Below are 26,232 nucleotides of genomic sequence, written 5' to 3'. Positions count from 1 at the left end.
GGGGAAAAGTGGGACTGACTTACCAGGGCCCAAGGTGGAAGGGCCTTAATTATTTTAGACTTTATCGATTGAAAAATAGCAGATATACAAGCTCATAGCATGGCACTGAGTGCCGCGCTGCGAGCTTGTAGATTTGCTATTTTTGAAATCCCAGGATGAAGAACATTCATGTGGGCCCACAGCGAATCCTTGTACCCAGGGCCCAGAATTTGGTGCGACACCCTTGCCTCTCCCTCTGCGGCTCGGCAGCTAAACTTGTCAGGAATCGCGAACATTTCACGCCAGAGATGTTATAGATAAGATTTATAAGCAATCGGCATGATAAGAAACATGTAGCCTACATTTGAAGCAGTTTATTCTGGTTGGTTGTTTGTGTAATGGAGAGTAATAGCCTCTAAACAAATCAGTGAAAAGTGAAAACGGCTCTGTATAGGTCCAGCAGACAGGCGATTTCCTCATTCTGCTGTTGCGTCCTTATATATTCCTTCATCCTCCTTTGTCGTATTGTTTTAAAAGTTTAAAGGTCTACATATTTTTCCAATGCATATCCAGGCCTTTGTTGACGGATTGGACGAGATTTCGAAGCTCTGGGTCCAAAACGGAATTAATATTTAATGTGTAAAATCCACTGTATATCCATTCAAGTGAATGGTGCGGCTGTGATTCTGGTCGGAGGTCTCGGCGGAGAGGTGGGGGCTGAGCTCCCGGTACTCATCCATTCCAAATACTTGTCAGGGTGGGGGGTTCACAAGTTCAAATATGATTCTTTTAGGGGGTCGCAGGCCTGAAAAGGTTGAGAACCACTGGTCTAGATAGAACTAGAGCCGTAATCTAGAGAGACCATAAATGACTATGCTAAATGACACTGATGAACTTACAGTATGCTCCAGTATTCACAAATATGAAGAGATCTAGGCCTAAAGCCTAGATCCCTTCATATTTGTTTTCCTGATCATATGTTTTGTTCAGGCCAATTTTGAAAGAGACCAGCGATATCGTCTGATACGCATCCTTTCACATAACACAGATCACTCTCAAAATAGTCTCACGTATCCAGACAACTCTTCCACAATCTCTGAATGCTATATAGTCTGGAACTACACCTCACAAAATCAGAGAGAGGAAGCTGGCATTTACTTTCTCGAAAATGTATTTAATTTCCATTTCTGCTAAGCAGCAAGGTATATACTGTATGCTTAGATGATTTTGATTTATAATAGGATAAATCTGCGCGTCTGTAAAGACGACACGGAAGCGGGGAGAAGGCTTTACATCCGCTTCCGTTGCTCCAGACTGTAAGCACTGTAAGCATTTGAAAAGTGTGGGAGGCAACAGCCTGGCCACGCGAGACTACTCTCAAAACCTTTATCAATACAACTGTGAGGGTGTGTTTGCATTAATCCTGTGTGTCTTTCACAGTGTTGTTTCTGACAGCAAATTTTGATTTAGTTTTAGTCATAGTCTTTTGAATAAAATGTCATTTAATTTTAGTCATAATTTAGTCACCTGAAAAGTTTTAAGTTTTAGTCTAATTTTAGTCGACTAAATATCATAAGTTTTTAGTCGACTAAATCTACAGTTGATTCAGTCAACTAAAATATATTTTGGCAGGCCTTGATGGCATCGTAATGACTGATTTTACACTTGCTTGCGTGCTGAAAATAGCAGATCTACAAGCTCACAACGCGTCGCAGCGCGACGCGTTGTGAGCTTGTAGATCGGCTATTTTCAACACGCAACACCTGAGAGCAACCAAACATAAAATGACTCTCTTCCCCCTAACGTTGTAGTCTAGTTTTTATTTTGTTGACGAAATTGTCAATATATTTATTCCGAGTTTTAGTCATCACAGCTTAGTTTTTATTTAGTTTTTGTCAGTGAAAAAAACGTAGTCGACAAACATTTTTCGTCATAGTTTTAGTCGACGAAATCAACACTGGTCTTTCATATTGTCTCACACACAGGAGGCAGACCTGGTGACCACACACGAGCTGGGCCATAACTTTGGAGCGGAGCACGACCCAGACAACATCGCCTACTGCGCCCCCCGAGAGGACCAGGGCGGGAAGTACGTCATGTACCCCATCGCTGTGAGCGGAGACCACGTCAACAACAAGGTACTGCGGGAACAGGAGAACGAGATGCTTGTTCTAGAGATGGACTGATTGCAAAATTCTTGGCCGATAGCGATCCACCGGTTTTATGAAGGTCTGACCTGCCAAAACTGATTTTTCCGATACCGATTTCTTTAGCTAAGAACTAGAAAATAGGGTTGCTCCAATACCCTTTTTTAAGGCCAAGTAGGCCTACAAGACATACTTTAATACTACTATTAATACTCTAATATGACCGTCTGGACTAGGCAGGAGGAAAGCAGTTGACACATGCTTTTTTTCCCCCTTCTATTTGGAGACGACATTGACCCAGGATTATGGAATATATCCTTACATTGCAAAGGTAATCAGCATCATCTGTATTCTGTAGGCTGCCACTAAGTAGACTGGCTGCTACTTGCTAGTCACAGGACCAGAGCATCATGCTGTGCAGTGCCATAAACACAATTGGTATAAAACCGGTATTTATGTCAGTGACCTGCCGGTCACCGATTCGGCCGGTTTGATATCATACCTGCTGATTTTTTATATTGGCCGATTCCGATTTCCATCCCTAGCTTGTTCTAGAAATCTAGACAGTGGTGGGAAAATTACTTTCAAGTTTTACTTCAGTGAAAGCAACAACGCAATGTAGAAACACTCTGTTACAAGTAAAAGTATAAAGTAGTCACTATGCAGAATGTCCCATTTCACAACTTTTCAAATGTATAATATATTTTGAAAATAGCCGATCTACAAGCTCACAATGTTGTGAGCTTGTTGATCGTCTATTTTCAAATAGCCAAAGTTCAAATTAGGGCTGGAATGGGTAATGTAGGCCTATGTTTTGTATAATAATTCAAATCTACAAAGTAACTAGTAACTCAAGTACTATATTTTCCTCTGAGGCTTAGTGGAGTAGAAGTAAAAGTACTGAAAATTTAAAATGTGTAAAATATAAAGGGTTTAAGTGGTAATGAATTTAAAGCTCAACAAAAGCTAATTCATCCTATGACGGACGTTACATTTTAATCTTCGCGATACGGTTAATATGAGTGTTTTATTTTTTATCACGATAAAAGATAATTATCGTCCCGCCCGTAATTCTATCTTTAAAATGATGACCAGCACTCACTTGGTCCCAGCAGCTGATCAAACACAGCAGACGTTTTAGAAAACATCAAGGTACCTGTTTCGAGCTTGTAGATCTGCTGCTGTTTTTAAATTTTGAAACCTTAAAAGTCAAAAGTGCTGAATTTCCTTTACCACTGAGCCAATAGACTGAACAGTTACAGTAGAGCATGGCCTTTCTTCTTACTGGGGGGAGAAATTGAAGCTTGACATTCAGGCAGTAGCACTCTTCAACCAGTAGAGGTCCTACCTGACCACTGGATAGAAGAGCAGTCCTCAATAGAAGAGCAGAGAGCAACATACTCTACTACCACAGTGGTTCCCAAACACTTTAGCTCAAGACCCAAAAGAGAAATGAGACGTTTGCCCGGGACCCAAACTAGTGAAAACTGCAGATCTACAAGCACACAACATTGTAAGCTTGAATGGTTCCAAACCGATTAACCGATAATTTTATTCACCAAAAAACACATAGTGCATCTTTAATGTATTTAATCCAGGTATGTGTGTGCGTGTTCTCCGAGGAGCAAGGCAGGCAGGGGTGTCTCACCAAATTCTGGGCCCTGGGTACAAGGATTCACTGCGGGCCCCCCATGAATGTTCTTCATAGGGGGAGGGGCAGATATACAAGCTCACAGCGTGTGCAAGTCTTTGAATATTTCAAATCCTTCTAAGGTTTTTTGAAAAACCTATGTTTCTGTCAGTGGTGCTCAAATCATTTCATGTGAAGGACCCCCAAAATGATATGTATTTGGCCACGGACCCCCATCTCCAAATATTTAGTTCCAGGGACCCCCCAGAAGCAAAATTTGAGTTACAAATGTTCGCTTAACAAATACATATATTCAAATATTTGCACACATTTTCACGACTTTTCAAAAATAGCAGATCTACAAGCGCACTCTGAGCTTGTGGATCTGCTATTTTTCAATAGCTAAAGTATAAAATAATTCCAGGCCCCTCCACCTTGGGCCCTAGTAACTCAGTCCCACTCCCCCCCCCCCCCCCCCCCCCCCCCCTTGTGCCGCCCCTGTGTGCAGGTGTTCTCCAACTGCAGTAAGAGGTCCATAGTGAAGCGGCTGAGGGCCAAGGCGGGGCAGTGCTTCAGGCAGAGGAACAGCAATGTGTGCGGGAACTCCCGGGTGGAGCAGGGGGAGCAGTGCGACCCCGGCCTGCTCCACCTCAACACCGACCCCTGCTGCACCTCCGAGTGCAAGCTCCGGGAGCACGCACAGTGCAGGTCAGCACACACGCACGCACGCACGCACGCACGCACGCACGCACGCACGCACACGCATGCACACACGCACGCACACACACACACACTAGGGCATTCACGAATATAGATTTTTAGTATTCTAATTATTCAACCTCAAAGTATTTGAATAGTGGAATATTCGACAGGACTGGCCTAACTGGCCAAACTGTCAAATAGCCTATTAACACTTTAACCGCCACGGGAGTCATATGACGTCACGGTTTTTACCCCCCCCCGCGCTGCCACCAGCGTCAACTGACGCCAGAATGTCTTTTTTTTAATTAACACAAGATTAGGAGCATATGTATCACTGACGCTTGGATTCAGCCGTCCTGGGCCCTGGAATGACTAAAATCACCATGGTTACCATTGTGTGGCCAATCAGCTTGTGTTACCTTGTGTTACCATGGTGATTTGGTACATGACCGTCCTCCCCAGGCCTGGGATTGCTGGATGGATGGCAAGGAGTAGCATTCTACTCTGTGATCATATAACACGGCCAGTAATATGTCCAACTTGACAACTGGAGTGAAAGGACCCAACTGTAGAGTGAAAAGTATAGATTTCTTGAGATGGAGGAGGGGTGCTTTACTATACTACTGAGGACTACTTCTACAGCCGTTACATGTGATCTGAAAAGTTTTACTGGATCGTCATGGTTCATCGACCAGGCCACCAGGGACCACCGAGCCGCGGCGTCGCAGCGAAAAGAACTGCTATATAAAGTAAGTGGTTGTTGCTAGATTGATTGATTGATACATACAGTGGTGTAGTGGCGTGTTTGGGGGGTCGCCGACGTCGCTCCGAGAGCAAGCATGAGATGAGAGATGATTATGCTCATCTCGGATCACAACAGGTGGTCCGCGCGCGGACCACCGATCGAGCAGGGCGTTTAGCTCAGCGGCGTCAGTTCAGAAAAAGCTAAGTTATGGCAACATGACTGGTGTCTTTCACGCGCGCGTGCAAGACACCAGTCATGTTGCCATACCTTTACAACAGGCACGATTACAGTACATTTTATTATATTCCCCCTGTAGCCAAGGTATGGCAGCTGCCATAGCTTGCCATACCCAATTGACGCCTCTTTAGCTTAGCTTGGTGAGGAAGGAGGACAGATGCTCCATTTAGTGCAAAACAAACACATCCCAGCAAAACAACCACTATAAGTCACTCGCAGACGTCGCAGTCTGACCAATCCAGCGAGATGGAGATCGAAAAAGAATCCCAGTGGTAATCCTCATTGTATTTTTATAGTTTTATCGTGTTTTATTCTAAAAGTAACCCATCGAAGTGGTGCCAACGTTGTTTGCTAACTCTCTAGCCTGCTCAGATTTCCTCTCTCTCTTTCGTTCAGAAAGTGATCTCTCTCACCGTGTCTCTATGTCTCTCTACCTCTCTCTCTGCTCCACTTCTCTCTCTCTCTCTCTCTCTCTCTCTCTCTCTCTCTCTCTCTTTTTTTTTCGCTAGAGAACCAACTGCGTTAGAATAAACCTTACAGCCATGATACAAGAGAGAAAGTTGGGGAGAGAGAGATTGATTGATTGATTGATTGATTGATTGATTGATTGATTGAAGACTTTATTAGAAGTTTGCATAGGAAAAGGTACAGTTTCATGACGGTACAGTTCACTGGTACAAGGTCTACTAAAAGGAGATCCATGAAAAGACTAGGCTTATTTCCATAGTAAACCATTGCAGTATCTCATATAACATTGAATGACAGACGGATAGAACACAGTACTATGCAGTAGATATAGTCAGGAAAAAAGGGGGAAATAAAAAACAGTATAAAAACATACAGTAGGTAAATACAAAGAAGGGATTGATTGATTGATTGATTGATTGATTGATTGAAGACTTTATTAGAAGTTTGCATAGGAAAAGGTACAGTTTCATGACGGTACAGTTCACTGGTACAAGGTCTACTAAAAGGAGAGCCATGAAAATACTAAGCTCATAGTGCCTTGCTGGGCTATGAGCTTGTAGATCGGCTATTAGGCATCATATGTAAATGGCAGATCTACAAGCTCATAGCGCGGTGCCGGGCTATGAGCTTGTAGATCTGCTATTTTGGAAATATATGTACCTGTGTATATAAAATGTATAGCAAATAATTATATATACCTTATGGTAATTATGTTTTTTTTTTCATAATTACTCTTACTTGCAGTTGCCTGGTCTGGATTCTAACATGGTGAAGTTTGTCGCAGTTGGCTTGACTTTGTCAATACAAACATTTCCATATGAATGTACATCAATTTTTATTTAATTTTATGTATTATGACTTTGAATTGCTCAGGGTAGTTTGACCGTTTTAGTTTGAAGTGACTAAAATGATGATTGCAATGGAACACATCTACAACTATACTGAAGTGAAACAGCAATGTAAAGTTTTTTTTTTATCTTTATCAGAGTTTTTATCTTTATTTTTGAGATGTCTGATGTCTAACTGAAGGCTTGAATAAAAAATCCCAGGTCAAAACACAGTGGATTCTACTCTGTCTCTCCTTCATCCTGGGAAGATGAAAAAAGAGCCTCTCTCAGTCTCCTGGCTTCTTCCACTTTCCTGCCTTATAACTAGACCACGGTACAACTTTTTTTAACTTTTTTTTTACAGCATTATGACCGGCACCCTGTTCTTCATTTAGAGGTACTGTGTGTTCTTGTACCATTTACCAATTTGTTTGTAGGGCTTCTGAAAGTTTTTTTTCTTTGACCTCAATTATCTCAGAAAGTAAATTTCTGATGCTGTTTTTTCATCTGTGCAGCTTTCGCTCTCCCTCAGGTTTCTCCACAGCACTTTTTATGGACGAAAATTTTATGGTGAAAACTAGGGTTCCGGCTCTAGTTTCTCTGAATTTTTTGGCAATTTTCGTACATCCTACCATTTTCAATTTATTCCGTCAGAAATCAATGGGCCTCTATGGTGGCAAGGGTTTTACCCTTAAAACCCTTAACATTGTGGCAGTCAAAGTGTTAAGTAAGCAAGAGGCGAACATTGTGAAAATAGCCGATCTACATTGCTGCTATTTTCACAATATTTATCTGTGGAACCGAGTCACATTAAATGTAATACCTACAATTCCAAGTGCTTGTCAGGGTGGGGGTCCCCAGTTCAAATATGTTTATTTTGGGGGTCACAGCCTAAAAAGGTTTGAGAACCCCTGGTATAGAGCATTAACAAAATCATCCACCAGGGGCATTGACAACTCATTCTTATGACTTCCTATCTAGCCAAGCTTTATAAATATATATATATATATATATATATATATATATATAAAAAAAAGATAATATTCGACTTTGGTGAAAAACTTCAAATATTGACTTTGATATTCGAATATTCTAATATTTGGTGAATGCCCTACTATATGAATTGTTAAAAAGACCGCAAACATAATGAAGCAGTGTGTGTGTGTGTGTGTGTGTGTGTGTGTGTGTGTGTGTGTGTGTGTGTGTGTGTGTGTGTGTGTGTGTGTGTGTGTGTGTGTGTGTGTGTGTGTGTGTGTGTGTGTGTGTGTGTGTGTTCGTGTTCCCATGCAGTGACAGAAACAGCGTGTGCTGTAATAAGTGCCAGTTCAAGGCCCAGGGCGAGGTTTGCCAGGAGCTCATTGATGCCACCTGTGAGGGTCGGTCCTACTGCACAGGTTAGTGTAATGAGCGTATACTGTATGTAGTTGTAGCCAGACCCGTAGAAAGAGAGAGTTCTGACACTTACGTGCTCCGGATAAGATATTGTGTTGTGTATTTGTTGTGTAGGTACAAGAAACAAAGAAGGTAGCCCGCACTCACTTTTAAGTCGCTCCAAGCTTTCTATTTACAAGCAGCAATAAGATAGACGTTTCGACTGGTTAAAGTGTTATAGGAAACAATGTCTTTATATACACATTCAACACTGGTGATTATTAGCCCCACCTGGTGAGCTGGAGCGAATCAGTGATACATGATTGATGATTATAGACATGATTCAAAATTACATGATTATGTTTTAACATTTTTTAACAAATATACATGATTTTCTAAGAATAGGTACACATTATAAGGTTCCATAAGTTTGTACTTTTATAAAGATCTTCCAAAATCTTACAAAAGATCAAGTTATCAAAACTTCAAAATTTCAATACACTATTCGAGGAAGCACTGTCAAGCCCCAACCTTTTTTCAGAACCTCTTCTTGAACATATCACCCGATAACAATAAACGTACAAAATGCTTATAAAAAAGGCCTAATGTCGAACTCTTCGTTGAGTCCCATTGGTGCCATAGTTTTAAGATAATGGATCCACCATACTTCCCTCCTCAATAAGAGGTTATCTATAGCTCCTCCCCGTCTTGGAGGTAGCACCTTTTCTATTCCTAAATATCTTAAAGATGAGACATTGTGGTGTACCTTTTTGAAATGCAATGCTACTGGGCTTTTTTCATCCCCTAATCGAAATGGTACTCCTGTGTTTGTGTAGGTAACCACAGTGAGTGTCCTCCTCCAGAGAGTGCTCCAGATAAGACAGAGTGTCTGGACAGTGGGGAGTGTCGTGGAGGAGTGTGTGTCCCCTTCTGTGAGGCCATGCTGAACCTGACCTCCTGTGCCTGTAATGGTAACATAACCTCTTTATTGACTGTTTCTATTCTTTTTGGATAGTCCACAGTGTAGACTAGAGAGACAGGAAATGGAGAGAGAGAGAGAGTTGGGGAGTTACATGCAGCAATTAAATGAATACAGGTCATTTCGCCACCTCGCCAATGAGCAGGGTTGTCAACATTGGACTGTCAGTCAGGAGAATCCAGGAGATGACTGAAGCGAAGTAAGACGTCCTTAGTAATGACTTATCATCTGGGGGTCCAGTGGGTGTGAGACTCACCATGTATTCCTCTCCTCACCAGTAGGGATGGGATGATAAGCGATATTATCGTTTATCGTGATAAAAAACTCACGATAATCGTATCGTGGAGATTTAATTCATCGCGAAATCGTCCTCGTCATGCACTGGGATCAATTCACCTTTTATTTGCTGAGCTGCATATCCGGTACCACTTAAACCCTCTATTGGTAAAACGTACTTATAATAGATGTAGTTGATACATTTTTTTTTTTTCACTCTACCAAATCTCTTTGCCAAAGAAATAGCCGATCTACAAGCTCACAATGTTGCGACACGTTGTGAGCTTGTAGATCTGCTATTGTTATGGCAAATGTTCCGCCCCAGGATAATGGATGTTGGGATATTTTGATTATCGCAGTAATATCGTATTTCGCAACTTCTTTGGTCACAACGATCGTGACATGACATGTTCATATCGTCCCATCCCTCCTCACCAGAAACCAACTCATCGTGCAAGGTGTGTTGCCGCAGTGCACGTGGTGTGTGTGCTCCCTACCAGGACGCGCTGGGGCACTTCCTCTTCCTCCGCAAGGGGAAGCCCTGCACCGTGGGCTTCTGTGACGGAGATGTAAGTTGATTGATTGAAGAATTTATTAGCAGTTTGCAATAGAAAAGAGTACAGTTTCATGACAGCACAAATCCCTGGTAGAAGGTCAACTAGAAGGAGATCCTAGAAAGCCCTATGGCTTACACAGGAACCACTTTATTTATCTCATATAACATTGAAAGACAGACGGATAGGACACAGTACTTTATCTGGGACATCATTTCAAAAGCAGAAAAAGCATAACATAACAAGTAAGGGTGCCTGTGAGGTCAAAACAGCGGTTTGGTTGGTCTCAGGACGTTGAGTAAACACAATCCAATAAACAAATACCAACTTTGAAGCTAAAGAAATAACCGCACTAGCCTAAGGACAATTCACTGTGTTAGTTATGAGAGAGCCCATGAAATCTAGCAACAGGGGCAGCTATGAAAAGAAATGGACTAAAGCAGGTATGAAGGGGTATGATAAAAGGCAGATTTAACCCTATATGTGTTTTGATCTGAATGACTCCTTTAACAAAGACTGAAGTAATTGTTTTTGGAGCTAAGACAGATTCAAAGTCGGTGGCCAGCTTCAATTGGTGTAATGTTAAAAAAACACAGGCCAAGTCAAAAACCTTTGTATAGTCATGGTGTCAGACCTGAATTTGAACAGCCACATTTACACCATCATAAAGTCAGACCGATGTGTTGTGCGCTTATAGATCGGCTGTTTTCAGTGTGCCACACCAGTACTCAACTATGTGTAACTCAGGCTTTAGGGTTACTAAGATTAAAGAATAAAAATAAAAGAAAACCTTTTTCATGAAATTGCTGTCCTAAAATGTTGATATCTGCACAAGTATAGAAACACCTGTGTGTGTGTGTGTGTGTGTGTGTGTGTGTGTGTGTGTGTGTGTGTGTGTGTGTGTGTGTGTGTGTGTGTGTGTGTGTGTGTGTGTGTGTGTGTGTGCGCGTGCGCGCGTGCGCGGCATCAGGGTAAGTGCATGAAGCAGGTGCAGGATGTGATCGAGAGGCTGTGGGACTTCATCGACAAGCTGGACATCAACACGTTTGGCAAGTTCCTGGCGGACAACATCGTGGGCTCTGTGGTGGTCTTCTCCCTGCTGTTCTGGGTTCCTCTCAGCATCCTAGTGCACTGTGTGGTAGGTAGAGCAGGGGTTTTCAAAGTGGGTGACGGGGCACCTTGGGGTGCCGTGACGGCAGTCCAGGGGTCCCGCGAGATAATTTGATAATATTTGGAATTTATTTGGACACAAAATATTTAGTATCATTTTAAACTTGAAGTACAAAGTTATTTTCAGTCAGTTCTAACCAAAATTGCTATTATCTCAATGTTTTCCTCTCAACATAATCACTAACATATCGTTATTGTCGGGCAGAAACCTTTTATCTCCACGTTTCAAATGTGTACGTCTTTTGGTAAAGCAAAGCCCTGCTTCATCATACAAGACTGTTGCACTAAACTAGTGAAAACAGAAGATCTACAAGCTCACTTGTGTTCTTGTAGATCTGCTGTTTTCACTAGTTTAGTACATTTTATAGATGATAAATACAAAACGAACGGTTTTGGACATACAAGGTTTCCACCCGACAACGAAGGTTTGGGAACCCCTGAGGTAGAGATGTTCTGGGTTCCTCTCAGCATCCTGGTGCACTGTGTGGTAGGAACAGCTCATATGGCTGTCACAATTATTACGCGTCACATCGCTTGTCAAATATGTCAGTCATTTCTTTGTATATTTAGGTTATGTGTCATATCTGCCATGTGCAACTTCAAAGCCTACAAACCAAACAGGAATGTAATTGTCAACGACAAAAACACAATTAAATCGTTAATCACAATTATTTGAGAGACAATTAATCGTCATGTAAAATGTCATAATGGTGACAGCCCTAGTAACATCTACAACTACTAGGAACAGCTCATGTGACACAAATATTGTCACGGTCAGGCAGAAACCTCTTATCTCCATATTCTATTAATTCTTTTTTTTTCCATAAATTATTGCCCTTCTTGACCACACTACAGCGTCACGCAAAAGCATCAGCTCCACAAGCTCGATACGCAGCTTGATACGCAGCTTGATACGCAGCTTGATACGCTGCGTGAACGACGTGTTTCGAGCTTGTAGATCTGCTACTTTTGATCCTTTTGAACTTGAACCCTGAAAAGTTCTGGACATGTGAGGTTTCCAAAATTAAAAAAAGCAAACTCAAGCTCAGAAAGTGTTGCATCGTGATGCGTTGTGAGCTTGTATATCGTCTACTTAAAAAAAGAAAAAAGAAAGTGTATATATTTGTTTCTGGATTCATACTGGATTTGCAGCTTTTTAAAAAGACTATAAGTCAAAACATGGTTAATCAGTGGTCTAGAACTCTGCATCAGTCCCAAAAGGTGTCATCGGCCCACTTCTAATGGCGTACGTTTTAAGATCATGACGCTGATGGCACTGTGTTGTCTCCTGCAGGATAAGAAGTTGGACCAGCAGTATGAGCAGAACACCAAGTCTATGTTCTTCCCCAGTGTAAGTAGCCTATGTTACATGCTGGACAACATTAGTGTGTTTAATTCTTCCCTAGTGTAAGTATGTTACATGATGGACAACATTAGTGTGTTTAATTCTTCCCTAGTGTAAGTATGTTACATGATGGACAATATTAGTGTGTTTAATTCTTCCCTAGTGTAAGTGTGTTACATGATGGACAATATTAGTGTGTTTAATTCTTCTCCAGTGTAAGTGTATCACATGATGGACAACATTAGTGTGTTTAATTCTTCTCCAGTGTAAGTGTATCACATGATGGACAACATTAGTGTGTTTAATTTGATGAACTGAGACATTGAAACTAGCCTCTCTCTAGCGGGCCCTAGAGTCATGGTGTCATCAAAATCTGCCTAATTAGCCCTTCGCTATGCCCCTCCTAAAGCCGTCCTTGTCCAATGCCAAGTTAGCAACAGGTTACTAACGCAGCTGACTTGGCAAGCTGCCATGGCGGCGCGCATCGCTGTACCGCGAGTCTGGCTGCTAGATAGAGATGGGATTTATGGTTCTCTGAAGTGAACCGGATCTCTGAGATCCGTTCCTTTCAAAGAGCCGTTCAAAAGACTGCCTCATTTTAGTTACTGGTTACTTTGTAGATTTTGATTATGATTGTAAATCACTTCCACCCAAATAGGCCTATACATTTTTGCCATTGGATACATTTCTGGCATTTGAAAATAGGTGATCTACAAGCTCACAATGTGTCACGTTGCAATGCATTGTGAGCTTGTAGATCAGCTATTTGCAAATGATTTTTCTACATTTTACTCATTGGAAAACCTGTGAAACAGGACATTCTGCATAATGAGTAGGCCTACGTTCTAATATTGGTAGGCTACTTTAAGTACATTTTGATACCAATACTATTTTACTTTTACTCAAGTACATTAATAACATTCCAAACTTGATTGCAGATATGTTTACCTAAGTAAAGAAATGTATTACTTTTCCCAACACTGTTCATTAGAAAGGAACGGCTCCCTACTGTGAACCGAATCATATCGTTCATTTCAAAGAGCCGTTCAAAAGACTCGATTCGTTCGCGAACGTCCCACCCACTCGCTTCCGTGTCACAAACACTGAAACAAAAACAGAACGGATTGCACTGACCTACACAAACCCACAGGAATAATTTAGGAGCACTTCATGAGAAAATATAACTGGTAACACTTGTGTACTGTATGTTAATCTGACTTTAGTATAGGCTATTGTTTTCTTCCTAGACGTGCGTTTGAGGCAGGTTAGTCTGCAGCTGGGTGCTATTGCTGCACGCCGCCATGGCAGCTTGCCAAGGCACCCGCCTTAGTAACCTGTCGCTAAACGTGGCATTGGGCAAGCACGGGTTTAGGAGGGGCATAGCGAAGGGCTAATTAGATTAGTGGTTCTCAACCTTTTCAATTTCAAGCCCTTATTGGTCTTATTGTATTGTGTAAACTTCTGCTTCGGCAATGTAAATGTATGTTTTCTCATGCCAATAAAGCCCTTAATTGAATTGAATTGAAAATTGAATTGAATTGAATTATGTGTGCGTGTGTGTGTGCGCGCGCGTGTGTGTGTGTGTGTGTGCGCGCGTGCGTGCGTGTCTCTCTCTCCAGAATGCAGAGCTGCTCAGCAGTCTGGAGTCGGCCTCCGTCCGCATCTTCAAGCCCCCAGTGCTCTCCTCCTCCTCCGCCCTCCTCCGGGGGCCGTCCTTCCAGCCCTGGGGCCCCGCCCAGCAGCCCTGGGGCCCCGCCCACCAGCAGCCCTGGGGCCCCGCCCACCAGCAGCCCTGGGGCCTCGCCCAGCAGCAGCAGCCGTCCTGGGCCCCTCCCCAGCAGACCAGCACGCCCCCAGTCTCCGTCTCCGCCCACGGCCACGCCTACATCCACACCCACAGCCCGGACCGCGAGCACAGCCCCTCCTCCTCTCTCCCGCCGCTGGACAGCCCTCGCATGGCCACCATCCAGGAGGCGCCCAGCTTCGACTCCCACCTGGACGAGGACGTGCTGGACGAGGAGGAGGGGTGCGAGGAGGAGGAGGAGGAGGAGGGGTTCCCCAGCGGCGCCGGGGGTGAGGCCATGGCCTCCCGCTCCTTTGAGGACCTGACGGAGCAGGGCGGCCCCCCGGCGGGGCGCAGCGACAAGGCCCTGGTGTTCCGCCTGCAGCGACAGCGACGGATCAACAGCAAGGAGACCGAGTGCTGAGACAGAGAGAGAGAGAGAGGGGTTCGAACTTGTGAATAAACAGGAACGTTAGACAGGGTTCCCACGGTCATGAAATTCCTGGAAATATTTTGAAATTAGAAAAATATGTTTCCAGTACTGGAAAAGTTTTGGAATTGATCAAGGGTCCTGGAAGGTCCAGGAAAAAAATAGCTATGCATTGTCTTTGGTTATTGATTTTGTTAACACCTCTGAATTGACAAATTCAACATTGGCCAAATTGTCAAATATTAGAGGCAGAAATGATGAGAATAGCAGATCTACATGCTCACTACGCCTCGCGACGCGAAGCATTGTGAGCATGTAGATCTGCTATTTTCACAATAAAATGGTGTTCCTCAACTCGTAGTGCTCGTCAGGGTGCCGGGTCCCCAGTTAAAATATGATTATTTTGGGGGTCACAGCCTGAAAAGGTTGAGAACCACTGGCATACACAACCTGTCTTTGTGCATTGCACATAGGTTATTGAGCTGAATTATTGTTATATAGTCCTGGAAATCGTGTTAAATATTCTGGAAAAGTTTTGGAAATTAATTGGTAAAGATGTGTGGGAACCCTGGAGAGGGGTTCGAACTTGTAAATAAACAGGAACGTTAGATCGGGTGTGTTAACGTTTACACGTGACACCTGTCGTCGTGCTTACGTCGCTGCTAATGCCTCGTTCACACTGGTAGCTGCAAAGATACAGTCTACCATTATGTTTTTCAGTGGAAGCCAGCGACATGAAGATACATCCGATGTTTGTGGCTGTTAGAAAAGCTACAAAACGGGGTTGAGCTGGTTTCAACTGTCTTCAGCTACAAAAATACAAAGCTACAAATATGCTGTTTAGCTTTGTGTCTGTCTCTTTTCTACCAGTGTGAACACAGCATTGCAGTGAGGTAAGTGAAGCCGCTTCACCAAGTCACGGTCCATTGTCTTGCTCATGGACACGGTCGGTTTGGGGTAAGGGATTTCAACCTGGGATCTTAAAGTTATACAATGCTTTTTTGTGGCGAACGCTGTGCCATCATGCACATTGAAAGTCAATACAAATCTGAGTGTAGTGTACTCATCCGAGTTAAACACTAAAGACCTTGACACACGTAAAGCGTAATTGACTGACTGGCTGACTTATGTTTTTAGAACGGTCAAACAAGTGTAAGAAGTGCAATACAAGTTTGAAATAATTCGAGGTTATGTTTTGGCGTTGCTCCAACTCATTTTGGACGGTCTGGGCTAATGCGTTGATAATCTAAAACCAAGCTCTGAAGTAGGAGTCAGCAGGTTTTGTCCATTTGGTTCCTCCAGCTCCAGTGTGTTACTCTGATGACGTGAGTGTGGCAGGATTTTAAGATTGGGAGTGTTACGTTTACATATGACGCATTTGGTCGACATGCTTACGTTGCGGCTTACAATGAGGTAAGAAAGTCACGGTTTATTCATTGTCTTGCTCCAGGACATGTCGATAAGGGATTTCAACCTGGGATCTTAAAGTTACAAGATGTGTGTTTTTTTTTTGTTTTTTTAACCACTTGGTGAACACTGTGCTATTCTCCACATACAAAGTAAAATCTTTAGTGGAACCAAATGGACCCTTAACAGGTATAATCGTATACTCTTCTGGGTCACTAAGGACTTTACTGTGTGGACATGCTACTGTCTGCTACTGTTCTGCAAACGGAGGTATCAGAGTAAAGGGCTTTTCACATGTCTAGTAATTCATTTTCAATGAGAGGCAACAGATAGGGAGGCACAATCCTGTGAAACTGTCGCATTTGTGGTCGTCTCAACGCCAGAGTTGATATGTGTTGAAATGTGATCTATTCTACATGACGCGTAGACATTTATTGAAAATGACAAGCACAGTGCAACCCCACAGATGTAAAGTCTCTCCCCGCGTGAAAAGACTGTTACTGTTATGTCTGTCTGAGCACTGAGAAATTATAAACCACTGAACAAACCAGCTGGACTGGTCTGGGGGTGGAGTAGAGTGACAGTCAGGGGTGTAAAGTAACATTTACTAAAGTACAAGCTTTACTTGAGTAGTTCCAATACATTTACTTCTACTCCACTAATTTTTTTTTTACTTTAGTTACTAGTTACTTTGCAGATATAAATTTTAATATTACATAACGCACATTAACCACTTGAGCCCTATTTTATACCTGGACTATTTGTAAATAGCCGATCTACAAGCTCGTAGATCTGCTATTTTCAAACATTTTGTACTTTTACTTTTGGTACTTTAAGTACATTTTGATACCAATACTTTTGTACTTGTACTCAAGTACATTTAGAATTCTGGACTTTTACTTGTAAGGGTGCCCTCACACCAAAATACCTAGAGTGGAATCCGCCAATGCATTTCAATGAGAATGGAGCGGGTTTTTTTTTTGCAGAAATCCTCTACTGGCAAAAGAACGCTCCATTCTCATTGAAATGCATTGGCGGATTCCACTCTAGGTATTTTGGTGTGTGGGCACCTTAACAGAGAATTTCTATATAAGCATTGATACGTTTACTTAAGCTAAACATTTGAGTACTTTTTCCACCACTGGTGACAGCTTTTCAGCGTTTTGTAGTGTTTTGTTTACTGATCTCACAGTTATATCAGTGCAGTACCAGCACAACAACAATCTTTTTTTAAGATTATGTTTTGGGGCTTTTATGCCTTTATTGATAGAAATGGGGAGAGAGACAGGGAGTGATGAGCAGCAAATCCGGTCGGGATTGGGAATCGAACCAGCGACACGCCATCAGGCTACTACACGGAGACTACGTGGTATGTGTCTGGACCAGTAGGCCAGCGGACGCTCCACAACAATCCTATACTGTTGGTCACTGGGAGGCCTTACCAGTACAACCACTGTCTAACACTGTTGTAGGAGCTGACCTGTAGAACCACACTATTGTTGTACAACCACTCTAGTGACCAGTAGGGTTCGGTGCCTGCCTCGAGGACTGCTTTGATTCAGCCCTTTTTTCTTCCAAACGTCCTCTAAACATCAGCCATATTAGTTGATATTATGATAATCAGGGTCCTCTGCATTTTCTATGTTTGCGTTTTTATGACATCACTATCCTCGATCTGTAGAGTGCCTGTGAGATATCCTCATCACAGTGAAAAAGGTCTCAAAGACGCTCTTTGTGTACATAAATAGATTCTGGGCTTTTTCTTTTCTTTTGTTTAAAACAAACTAGCCTACAGCCCCCTGCGGGGGCCTGGCCCCTTTGTGTGTGTGCCTGTTAGTCCCCCTTGGTGTGAAGCAGACCAATGTTGTTCTCTCTGGAACTGCCCCCGGACTGGGAGTGCGCTGCTTGGTGACGCCCATTTGTGATTTAAATCGCATCACAGGACAAAGCCGCCTACAGGCCAAAATTTGGGAAAATATTTTAAACATTTGGGGATTATGAGAAGTAGAGACACATTTGAAGGTGATAAAGTTGATGTTGGGCAAGGTACATGCGTTATTGATTTTTGTATTATGTTTTTTAGACAATTGAACAACTGCTGAACGTGGAGTTACAGATGGACAAACGGACAAACATACACACTATTTTTTGGGGCGATTCTCATTAAGGTTGTGGGATAAAGATGCATCTTCCTATTGATTTGACTTTGAATTAGGAGGAAGATCCAGATTAGTTTGCGTTTGTACGGTATATGTGCTAAAAGAGTGACTTTGAGACCTGTTTCCCTGTAGAGAAGGAGAATAATTTGGATAATCAACGGAGAAGCTATTGTAGATGACACAGTATCTACCTGAAAGACAAACCTCTACCAAAGTGTCATTTAGCTATAAATCCTTCTGGTGGTGAAAAAAAAAAAAAAAAACTTCTGGGAACTCAGATTAATAAATCCTTAATATCCATGTCAAGGAGTCATTTAGATTTGTTTTATTTCTATCCCTCAGAATCCACAACTATCTGTTTACAAGGATGTATGTTAAGCCATATGCTTTGTCACATGACAAATTACAGACATTTTAGAAAATTGTGTTTTAAATGCAATCAAGATTTTGTGGATTTTTCATTCTTTTTTTTAAGAATTTAGATTTCAAATGTTCACTGATGATGATGGCCCAAAAGAAGGAATGCCTGGTTGAAAGCAATCTGGCTAGTCGTCGTCGTCAAAGAAAAGGAAAAAACTGCGCCCTCTCTGTTTTGTTCCAGCATAGCACTACATCTGTTTTTGAGAGATTAGGTTGAAAGTAACAGTAACCTAGTTACCACCCTGTGCTGTGTGGCAAGTCCAGGCCTGTCTTGGAATTTTGAACACATTATTACAATATATACAACTGTACACAAATAATTTATGTATTATGTTTTCCAATACAGTGGCCAATTCTATATGGGAGAGTGTTTTCTGCAGGTCTTTCAGTCCGAGTGTATCAAAGAGTGCGTTCGGAAATGTGCACCGGGTCTGGTTAGGGTTAGTTTTAGGCATAGTTTTACTAAGGTTAGGGTTAGTTTTAGGCATAGTTTTACTGAGGTTAGGGTTATGGTTGGGTTTAGGCACTCACTACACTGAGCACACACCCGGTGTGCATTTCCGAACGCACCCTTTGATACACTCGGACTTAAAGACCTGCAGAAAACACTCTCCCAATTCTATACCCTAAAAACCTAAAGAGAGAGAGAGAGCTCTCATCCTGTCATACACATGTTTGGACCGGTGTTAGTTTATAATTTTGTTTTATTTTTCACTAATGTTTAAAACTAGCCAAATTAGATAGATCTACTGTACAAGCAATGAGTCGACACATTGTGAGCTTGTAGATCAGCTATTGTTGCAATGATTACATGAGTGCCTTGAGATTTTGACTTTGTTCAATCTGTAGTTATGCACTGCATTTAGTATTGTTTACGTTTGTTGTTATCTGTTAGAATGTATTGTGATTATGTTGCTATTAACTCCCACTGTCATGTTTCGAGAATATTATTATTATTATTTTATTATATTCATTGTTATACACATAGCTGTACATTGTGGTGTGCCACCTGTCTTTTCTCAATCCATCCGTTCTGTATATTTCTATATTTCTTTGTCATTTGTTAAAGATATACACATTACAAGCTGCCATACATTTAGTTCTAGTGTTGCATTGTTAATGGAGGCCAACATTAAATGCTGCCATTCAGTGGTCGACCCAATAAGACATTTGACAACAAGCATCAATATCATTTGTTATAGTATGTACCAGGGGTCTTCAACAGGGGGTCCGGGACCCCTAGGGGGTCCTCGGAGATACTACAGGGAGTCCTCCAAATCTTTGTGTAATGGGAACTTCACAACGGCTCGCGCTGCGAGGCGTTGTGAGCTTGTAGATCGGCTATTTTTGGTAAAGAGCTTTGGAGGGGGAAAAGAGCAGACTAAGTACAGTGAAAGGTCAAGTTTATTAAGTATTGACGACTTGACGGTTCAAGTGGTTAAATATCTGAAAACACAAATTAACATGAATCCAAAATACACTGTTGATCGTGCTATCAAACGATGAAACTATATGGAATCTATGAACAGGTTGTGGGGGTCCCTGCTTCATCTCTCTCTCAACTAAGGGGTCCTTGGGCTGAAAACGTTGAAGACCCCTGTGTTATAGAATATTCTGTGACTGTTCTGTATTGTTTATCACTGGTTGTGAAGCACAACATTTACTGTTCTGTGTTACTGAAGCCATCAGGTGTCATTTATTAAATATCTCACACCATGATTTGTTCATGTTTGTGTTCAGGTTATGTTCTACAGCAGAGCTATTCAACATGTGGCCCGTGGGCCGCATGCAGCCCCTGGAGCATGTCTATGTGGCCGTTGTGGTCATACCAATACTAATATATTTGTTCTACTTTCAGTGTAGACAAATCATTACTGATGTCATTTTCTCTCCAAAACCTGTTTTATACAAGACTTTTTGGGGGCTTTTTTGCTATTTCATTTGTTCCAAAAGAAGAAACTTGATCATCTTTTTGTTCAATGAGGTTTGGCCTTATAGATAGAAATGTGGCTGTTTTCTGTGTGTTATCTTACTTTTACTTACAACATCATTGTCTAAACGTCCAGCTTGTGGCCCTCAGACTTTTGGTATTTTGCTGAGTAGCCCCTAGCCCAGTGCTTTATTCACTCTGTTAAAGCACTTGTGCAGCAGTGCTTATGTTTCCATAACATTATTACCATCTGGTTTCAGCCCTCTGCACTCCGACCAAAATGACAAGAATCATTCACCAGTAGGCTATCCTTCGGCTCATTAGACCAGGCTGACCATAGACTGCAAAAGGCTGACACACACACACACACACACACACACACACACACACACACACACACACACACACACACACCCCAGTGGCGTCAGTTCAGAAAAAGCTAAGGTATGGCAACATGGCCATGACTGGCGCGTGCAAGACACCAGTCATGTTGCCATACCTTAGCAATAGGCATGATACATTTATTTTAAGAAGTACATTTTATTTTTTCCCCTGTTTCTACGGTTTCTTGGGCTGGATATGGCAGCTAGACTTGGCATGTTAGTAAACGTGCCACAATTAACAATAATGCATTTGTAGTTATGTTACAGCAATTTAACAACCAGCACAGATAGACAAAGAGACATTCATGGATTTATATTTAAAAGTAACTTTTATTTTCCCCCATGGCAGCTGCATACCCCTGCCATAACCAATTGACGCCCCTCACACACACACACACACACACACACACACACACACAGGTGAGTCCACGAGTGCAACTAGAGAGGGAAACCTTCAGACTCCTAAAGAAAAGCAACAAGCCAGTGGAAGTGGTAACAAGAGAGATGGAATGAGAAAGAGATGTGAAGTGGAGGATGTGAAGGGTTAACAACTCCAGTACAAGGAGGAGTTTCTCAGTGACGCAAATCTAGTGAAATGAAAGTTAAACTGTGCAACTGAGGCAGCGCACACAACAAGCTCTAGGCTACAAAACATTAATCCAACACGGCTTTTACGAACACACTGAAAAGGTGAGTAGCCTGTACATCAGATAGGCTAAGGGCTTAATATTCAGTAACTGAGAATGAAGTTGTAACTGTAGCTGACTAATTAGCCATGGTCTTCCAACCTTATTATAATAATCCCTGAAATTCCGTGGTCTGTTTTAGTTTGTAGGGTTTCCAGGAAGTATAGTATCCTGTAGTAGGCCTATATGATTAGCAACATTATAGCCGCAAATTGCAACACTAGATTTATTTTTAATCGGATGAATCTAGGGTTGCAACACCTCCCATAGGCAGCCAATCCATCAAAACAGTTTTTTGCTATCTGATTGTATTAAACGACGTCAAACTCACCAATATTGCGGCTCTATGGAAAGCTTGGAGTTTACTCTTGCTATCTGCAACGTGTTTGTTTCTGAAAAATCCACCATAGACATGTTATGAGCCCGTTTCTATCAAGAAATTTGGTTCAGGTGATTATTTTTTAGTTTGGAAGCGCTTGTGGAAAATCCCTCAACGGTCCTGTGACCACCCGGTTCTAAATGTCACATAATGCAGGAGGCAGCGGGACGTTGCGTTATAGAAGACGAGCGCTTCTGAAGTTCAACACTTAGAAAATAAACCATGTCTGCTTGGATTTCTTGACAGAAAATAAATCATAACATGTTCAAGGTGGATTTTTCTGAAACAAACACTTTGCAGATAGAAAGAGGATTATGCAAGCTTTCCATAGAGCCGCACTGTTGGTGAGTTTGACGTCGTTTAATACAATCAGATAGAAAAAAACTGTTTTGATGCATTGGCTGCCTATGGGAGGTATTGCAACCCTAGATTCATCCGATTATAAAAAAAGAATCTAGTGTTGCAATTTGTGGCTCGCAACATTATATTGTATTTATTTATTTATTTATGTATTTATTTGCTATTTGCCCAATCAGATGTGTTACTATTGAGCTGTGAGAAGTTATTCATTATTTATTTTTTTAAGTTATTCATTTCTTTATTTATTTCCAGTGTGTAGACATGGCCTCTGCCAGCATTCTCCTGTCTGAAGAGCAGTTCCTGTGTTCTATTTGTCTGGATGTGTTCACTGATCCTGTCAGCACTCCATGTGGACACAACTATTGCAAAACCTGCATCACACATTACTGGGACACCAGTGATGTGTGTCAGTGTCCACTGTGTCAAACAATCTTCTGCAAGAGACCAGACGTCCTTGTCAATACTTTCATTTCAGAGATGGCCGATCAGTTCAGGAAATCCAAGCAGCTGAACAAAACCTCCAGCACAAACCAAGAACCTGCTGAACCAGATGAAGTCTCCTGTGACGTCTGTACTGAGACCAAGCTCAAAGCCCTGAAGTCCTGCCTGGTCTGTTTAGTCTCCTACTGTGAGACTCACCTGGAGCTTCATCTGAGAGTCACAGCATTAAAACGACACAAACTAATCGACCCTGTAAAGAACCTGGAAGACTTTCTTTGTAAGAAACATGACAAACCTCTGGAGCTGTTCTGTAAGACTGACAAAATGTGTGTTTGTCAGATGTGCATTAAGTCAGACCACAAGTTACATCAAATCGTTTCTCTGAAAGAGGCATATGAAGGAAAGAAAGCTGAGCTGGGAAAGACGGAGGCTGATGTTAAGCAGATGATCCAGGAGAGACAAGAGAAGATTCAGGAGGTCACCCACTCAGTAGAGCTCAGTAAGAAAGCTGCAGACAGAGAGATAGAAAACAGTGTGCAGGTTTTCACTGCACTGATCAGCTGTATTCAGAGAAGCCAGGCTGAGCTCATTGATGTGATTGAAGAGAAGCAGAAAACAACAGAGAAACAGGCTGAAGGCTTCATCGAAGATCTGCAACAAGAAATCACTGAGTTAAAGAAGAGAAGCTCTGAGCTGAAGCAGCTCTCACACACTGAAGACCACCTCCACTTCCTCCAGAACTTCCCAGACATCAACACCTCTCCACCCACCAAGGTCAATGTCCATCAGTTTTCATTTGTAGGGACTGTGAAGACAGCTCTGAAGACACTCGGTCAAGAGATGGAGAAGGAGCTGCGTGATGCAGAGCTGAGAATGGTCCAGCAATATGCAGTGGATGTGACTCTGGACCCTGATACAGCACACTGCCAACTCATCCTGTCTGAGGATGGAAAACGAGTGAGGCATGGAAACATAAAGAAGAATCTCCCAAACAACAAAGAGAGATTCTCTGAATATACACGTGTCTTAGGAAAACAAAGCTTTTCCTCAGGAAGGTTTTACTATGAGGTTCAGGTTAAAGGGAAGACTAGTTGGACTGTAGGAGTGGCCAGAGAGTCCATCAACAGGAAACGTCCAAGCACACAGAGTCCCGACAACGGTTACTGGTCTATAGGGTTAAGTAATGAAAATGATTACAAGGCTCTTACTGACCCCCCTGTCCTCCTCCCTGTAAGAGAGAAGGTCCAGAAAGTGGGGGTGTTTGTGGATTATGAGGAGGGTCTGGTCTCCTTTTATGATGTGGAGACCAGAGTTCATCTGTACTCTTTCACTGGCTGCACCTTCACTGAGAAACTCTATCCAATCCTTAATCCAGCTTTCAATGATGGTGGTATAAACTCTGCTCCTCTGGTCATCTCTCCTGTCAGTCACACTGATTAGACAAATTTAATCCTAAATTAGTTTTCAATTAAGACAAAACAAATGTGTATTTTGAAAGGTTAATTGATTGATTATTACTTACTAATTAGCAGAATACTTCATTAGCAGTTTGCAAAAACAAAGAACAGGAAAGTACAGATTAACTTTCAATTCAACTGTCATTTCAAATCAAGGCATTTAAATTCCTAACAGATACATTCTATTGAAAAACAAGAAACGTAATGTACATGAATAACGGTCAGACTAATATGGGAAATGAGTTCTCCAGTGAAACATGTATTTTGATTAACCACTTAAACCTTACTTTACACTAAAGATATTTAAAATACTGTAGATATGCTATAAAAAAATAAAAAATACCAAAATAGGAAAGAAAGGGTTCAAGGGGTCTGTAATACTGATTAAATCTAGTCTACTTTAATTTTTTGACTTGATTGTTTATTTTGTCATTGAAGTTTAAGTTGATCTCAATTTTTTTATTTCATTAATGTGCAGGAATAACAATATTTAATTCTCAGATTGTTGTACTTTAACATCTCTTCTTTAGAAGAGTTAATTGAAAATAGGACTGCAATGATTCTGATCTTAATGACCGCACCATGTTATCAATAATAGAAGATGAAAATATGATTCTTTACTAGAAATCTTTTGTTGTTAGCTCTGGATGTATAAATGCCTGTGATCTGATTGAATTAAAAAATAAATCAACTTTAATGAATGAAAACACTGGTGTTTTTTATTTTATTCTTATTTTTATTTATTATTCTTGCATTCTCGGTTGCAGTATGTAAATGAATAACTTTTATCCTCTTCTAAACATGTGGCTTGAAGCAGTGGTTCCCAAACCTTTTAGCCTGAGAGAGAGAGAAATTTGACCCTAAATGTAATCTAATTTGAAGATTGCACTTAGATATTTGACAATTTGACAGATATTTCACAATTTTATAGTAGGCTATAGTTTGTTGATTACTTTTGATGTTTATGGTATAATTTTTTTATTTTATTTAAAAAAGTTCATAACTATCTGTAAATTGCCAATTTAGAAATGTTGATACCCTGATAGGCCTACACAACATACAGTGTTATATATTATAACATACCCTGATAGGCCTACACAACATACAGTGTTCTATATTATAACATACCCTGATAGGCCTACACAACATACAGTGTTATATATTATAACATACCCTGATAGGCCTACACAACATACAGTGTTATATATTATAACATACCCTGATAGGCCTACACAACATACAGTGTTATATATTATAACATACCCTGATAGGCCCACACAACATACAGTGTTCTATATTATAACATACCCTGATAGGCCTACACAACATACAGTGTTCTATATTATAACATACCCTAATAGGCCTACACAACATACAGTGTTATATATTATAACATACCCTGATAGGCCTACACAACATACAGTGTTCTATATTATAACATACCCTGATAGGCCTACACAACATACAGTGTAGGGGTGTGCGATATGACGATAATTATCGTCTCGGCGATACAGCTTTGCCACGATAGGCCATTTCAGAATATCGTTTCTCTCGTGATACAAACAGTCATTTAGAAAAGGCTCTGGAATCTGGATATACAGCGAGTGCACGTTCCATGAGTCGCAGCTCGATTGCTTAATTTATACTTCTATAGTACGGTGGTGTAATTCGCCAAAAAGAACAGATCTACAAGCTATAACGTGTCGCGGCTCAACGTGTCGTATAGCTTGGGGATCTGTCCCCTGCTTTCACGGCCCCTCCCCCGGGCAGCACGCAGACAGGCTACAGAGTGTCTACAGCACTGACTGAGTTGTGTGCAGGAGCTGAGGAGCACCGAGCAGCACGGCACACTGGCCCACGATTTAGTTTCACTTTCACGGGACTTTGTAAAGCAGGGATGCAGCTTGGCCTGCATTCTTTGGAGCATATTTTTCATAATGGATGCATTAAACTAACAGGACGCAAAC

General features: G+C 41.6%; 2 protein-coding genes across 2 annotated transcripts in view; both read left to right on the top strand.

Moving 5' to 3' along the window:
- adam17b (ADAM metallopeptidase domain 17b) overlaps positions 1-14,637 on the top strand; it is a gene marked incomplete at its 3' end in the record, with an annotated part of 68,502 nt that extends 53,865 nt beyond the window's left edge. Inside the window, exons 11-18 of the mRNA XM_080744159.1 lie at positions 1,965-2,117; positions 4,265-4,464; positions 8,026-8,129; positions 8,943-9,077; positions 9,800-9,930; positions 10,886-11,053; positions 12,380-12,436; positions 14,050-14,637. Coding sequence (XP_080600285.1) covers positions 1,965-2,117; positions 4,265-4,464; positions 8,026-8,129; positions 8,943-9,077; positions 9,800-9,930; positions 10,886-11,053; positions 12,380-12,436; positions 14,050-14,637 — 1,536 coding nt within the window. The remainder of the gene's footprint in view (positions 1-1,964; positions 2,118-4,264; positions 4,465-8,025; positions 8,130-8,942; positions 9,078-9,799; positions 9,931-10,885; positions 11,054-12,379; positions 12,437-14,049) is intronic.
- A 7,991-nt stretch (positions 14,638-22,628) lies between these two features.
- Positions 22,629-24,838, top strand: LOC308300242 (zinc finger protein RFP-like; the record flags this gene model as incomplete). Its single annotated transcript, XM_080744056.1, has 1 exon — positions 22,629-24,838. The coding sequence occupies one exon, from the start codon at positions 22,629-22,631 to the stop codon at positions 24,246-24,248; it is 1,620 nt and encodes a 539-aa protein (XP_080600182.1). The 3' UTR covers positions 24,249-24,838.
- Between the last annotated feature and the right edge of the window lie 1,394 nt (positions 24,839-26,232).

This window comes from Nannobrachium achirus, assembly GCF_963921795.1.
Source record: "Nannobrachium achirus genome assembly, chromosome: 16".
In the NCBI taxonomy this organism is placed as follows: domain Eukaryota; kingdom Metazoa; phylum Chordata; class Actinopteri; order Myctophiformes; family Myctophidae; genus Nannobrachium; species Nannobrachium achirus.
The sequence above is the reverse complement of the archived record's forward strand: the minus strand, read 5'-3'. Positions and strand labels throughout refer to the sequence as shown.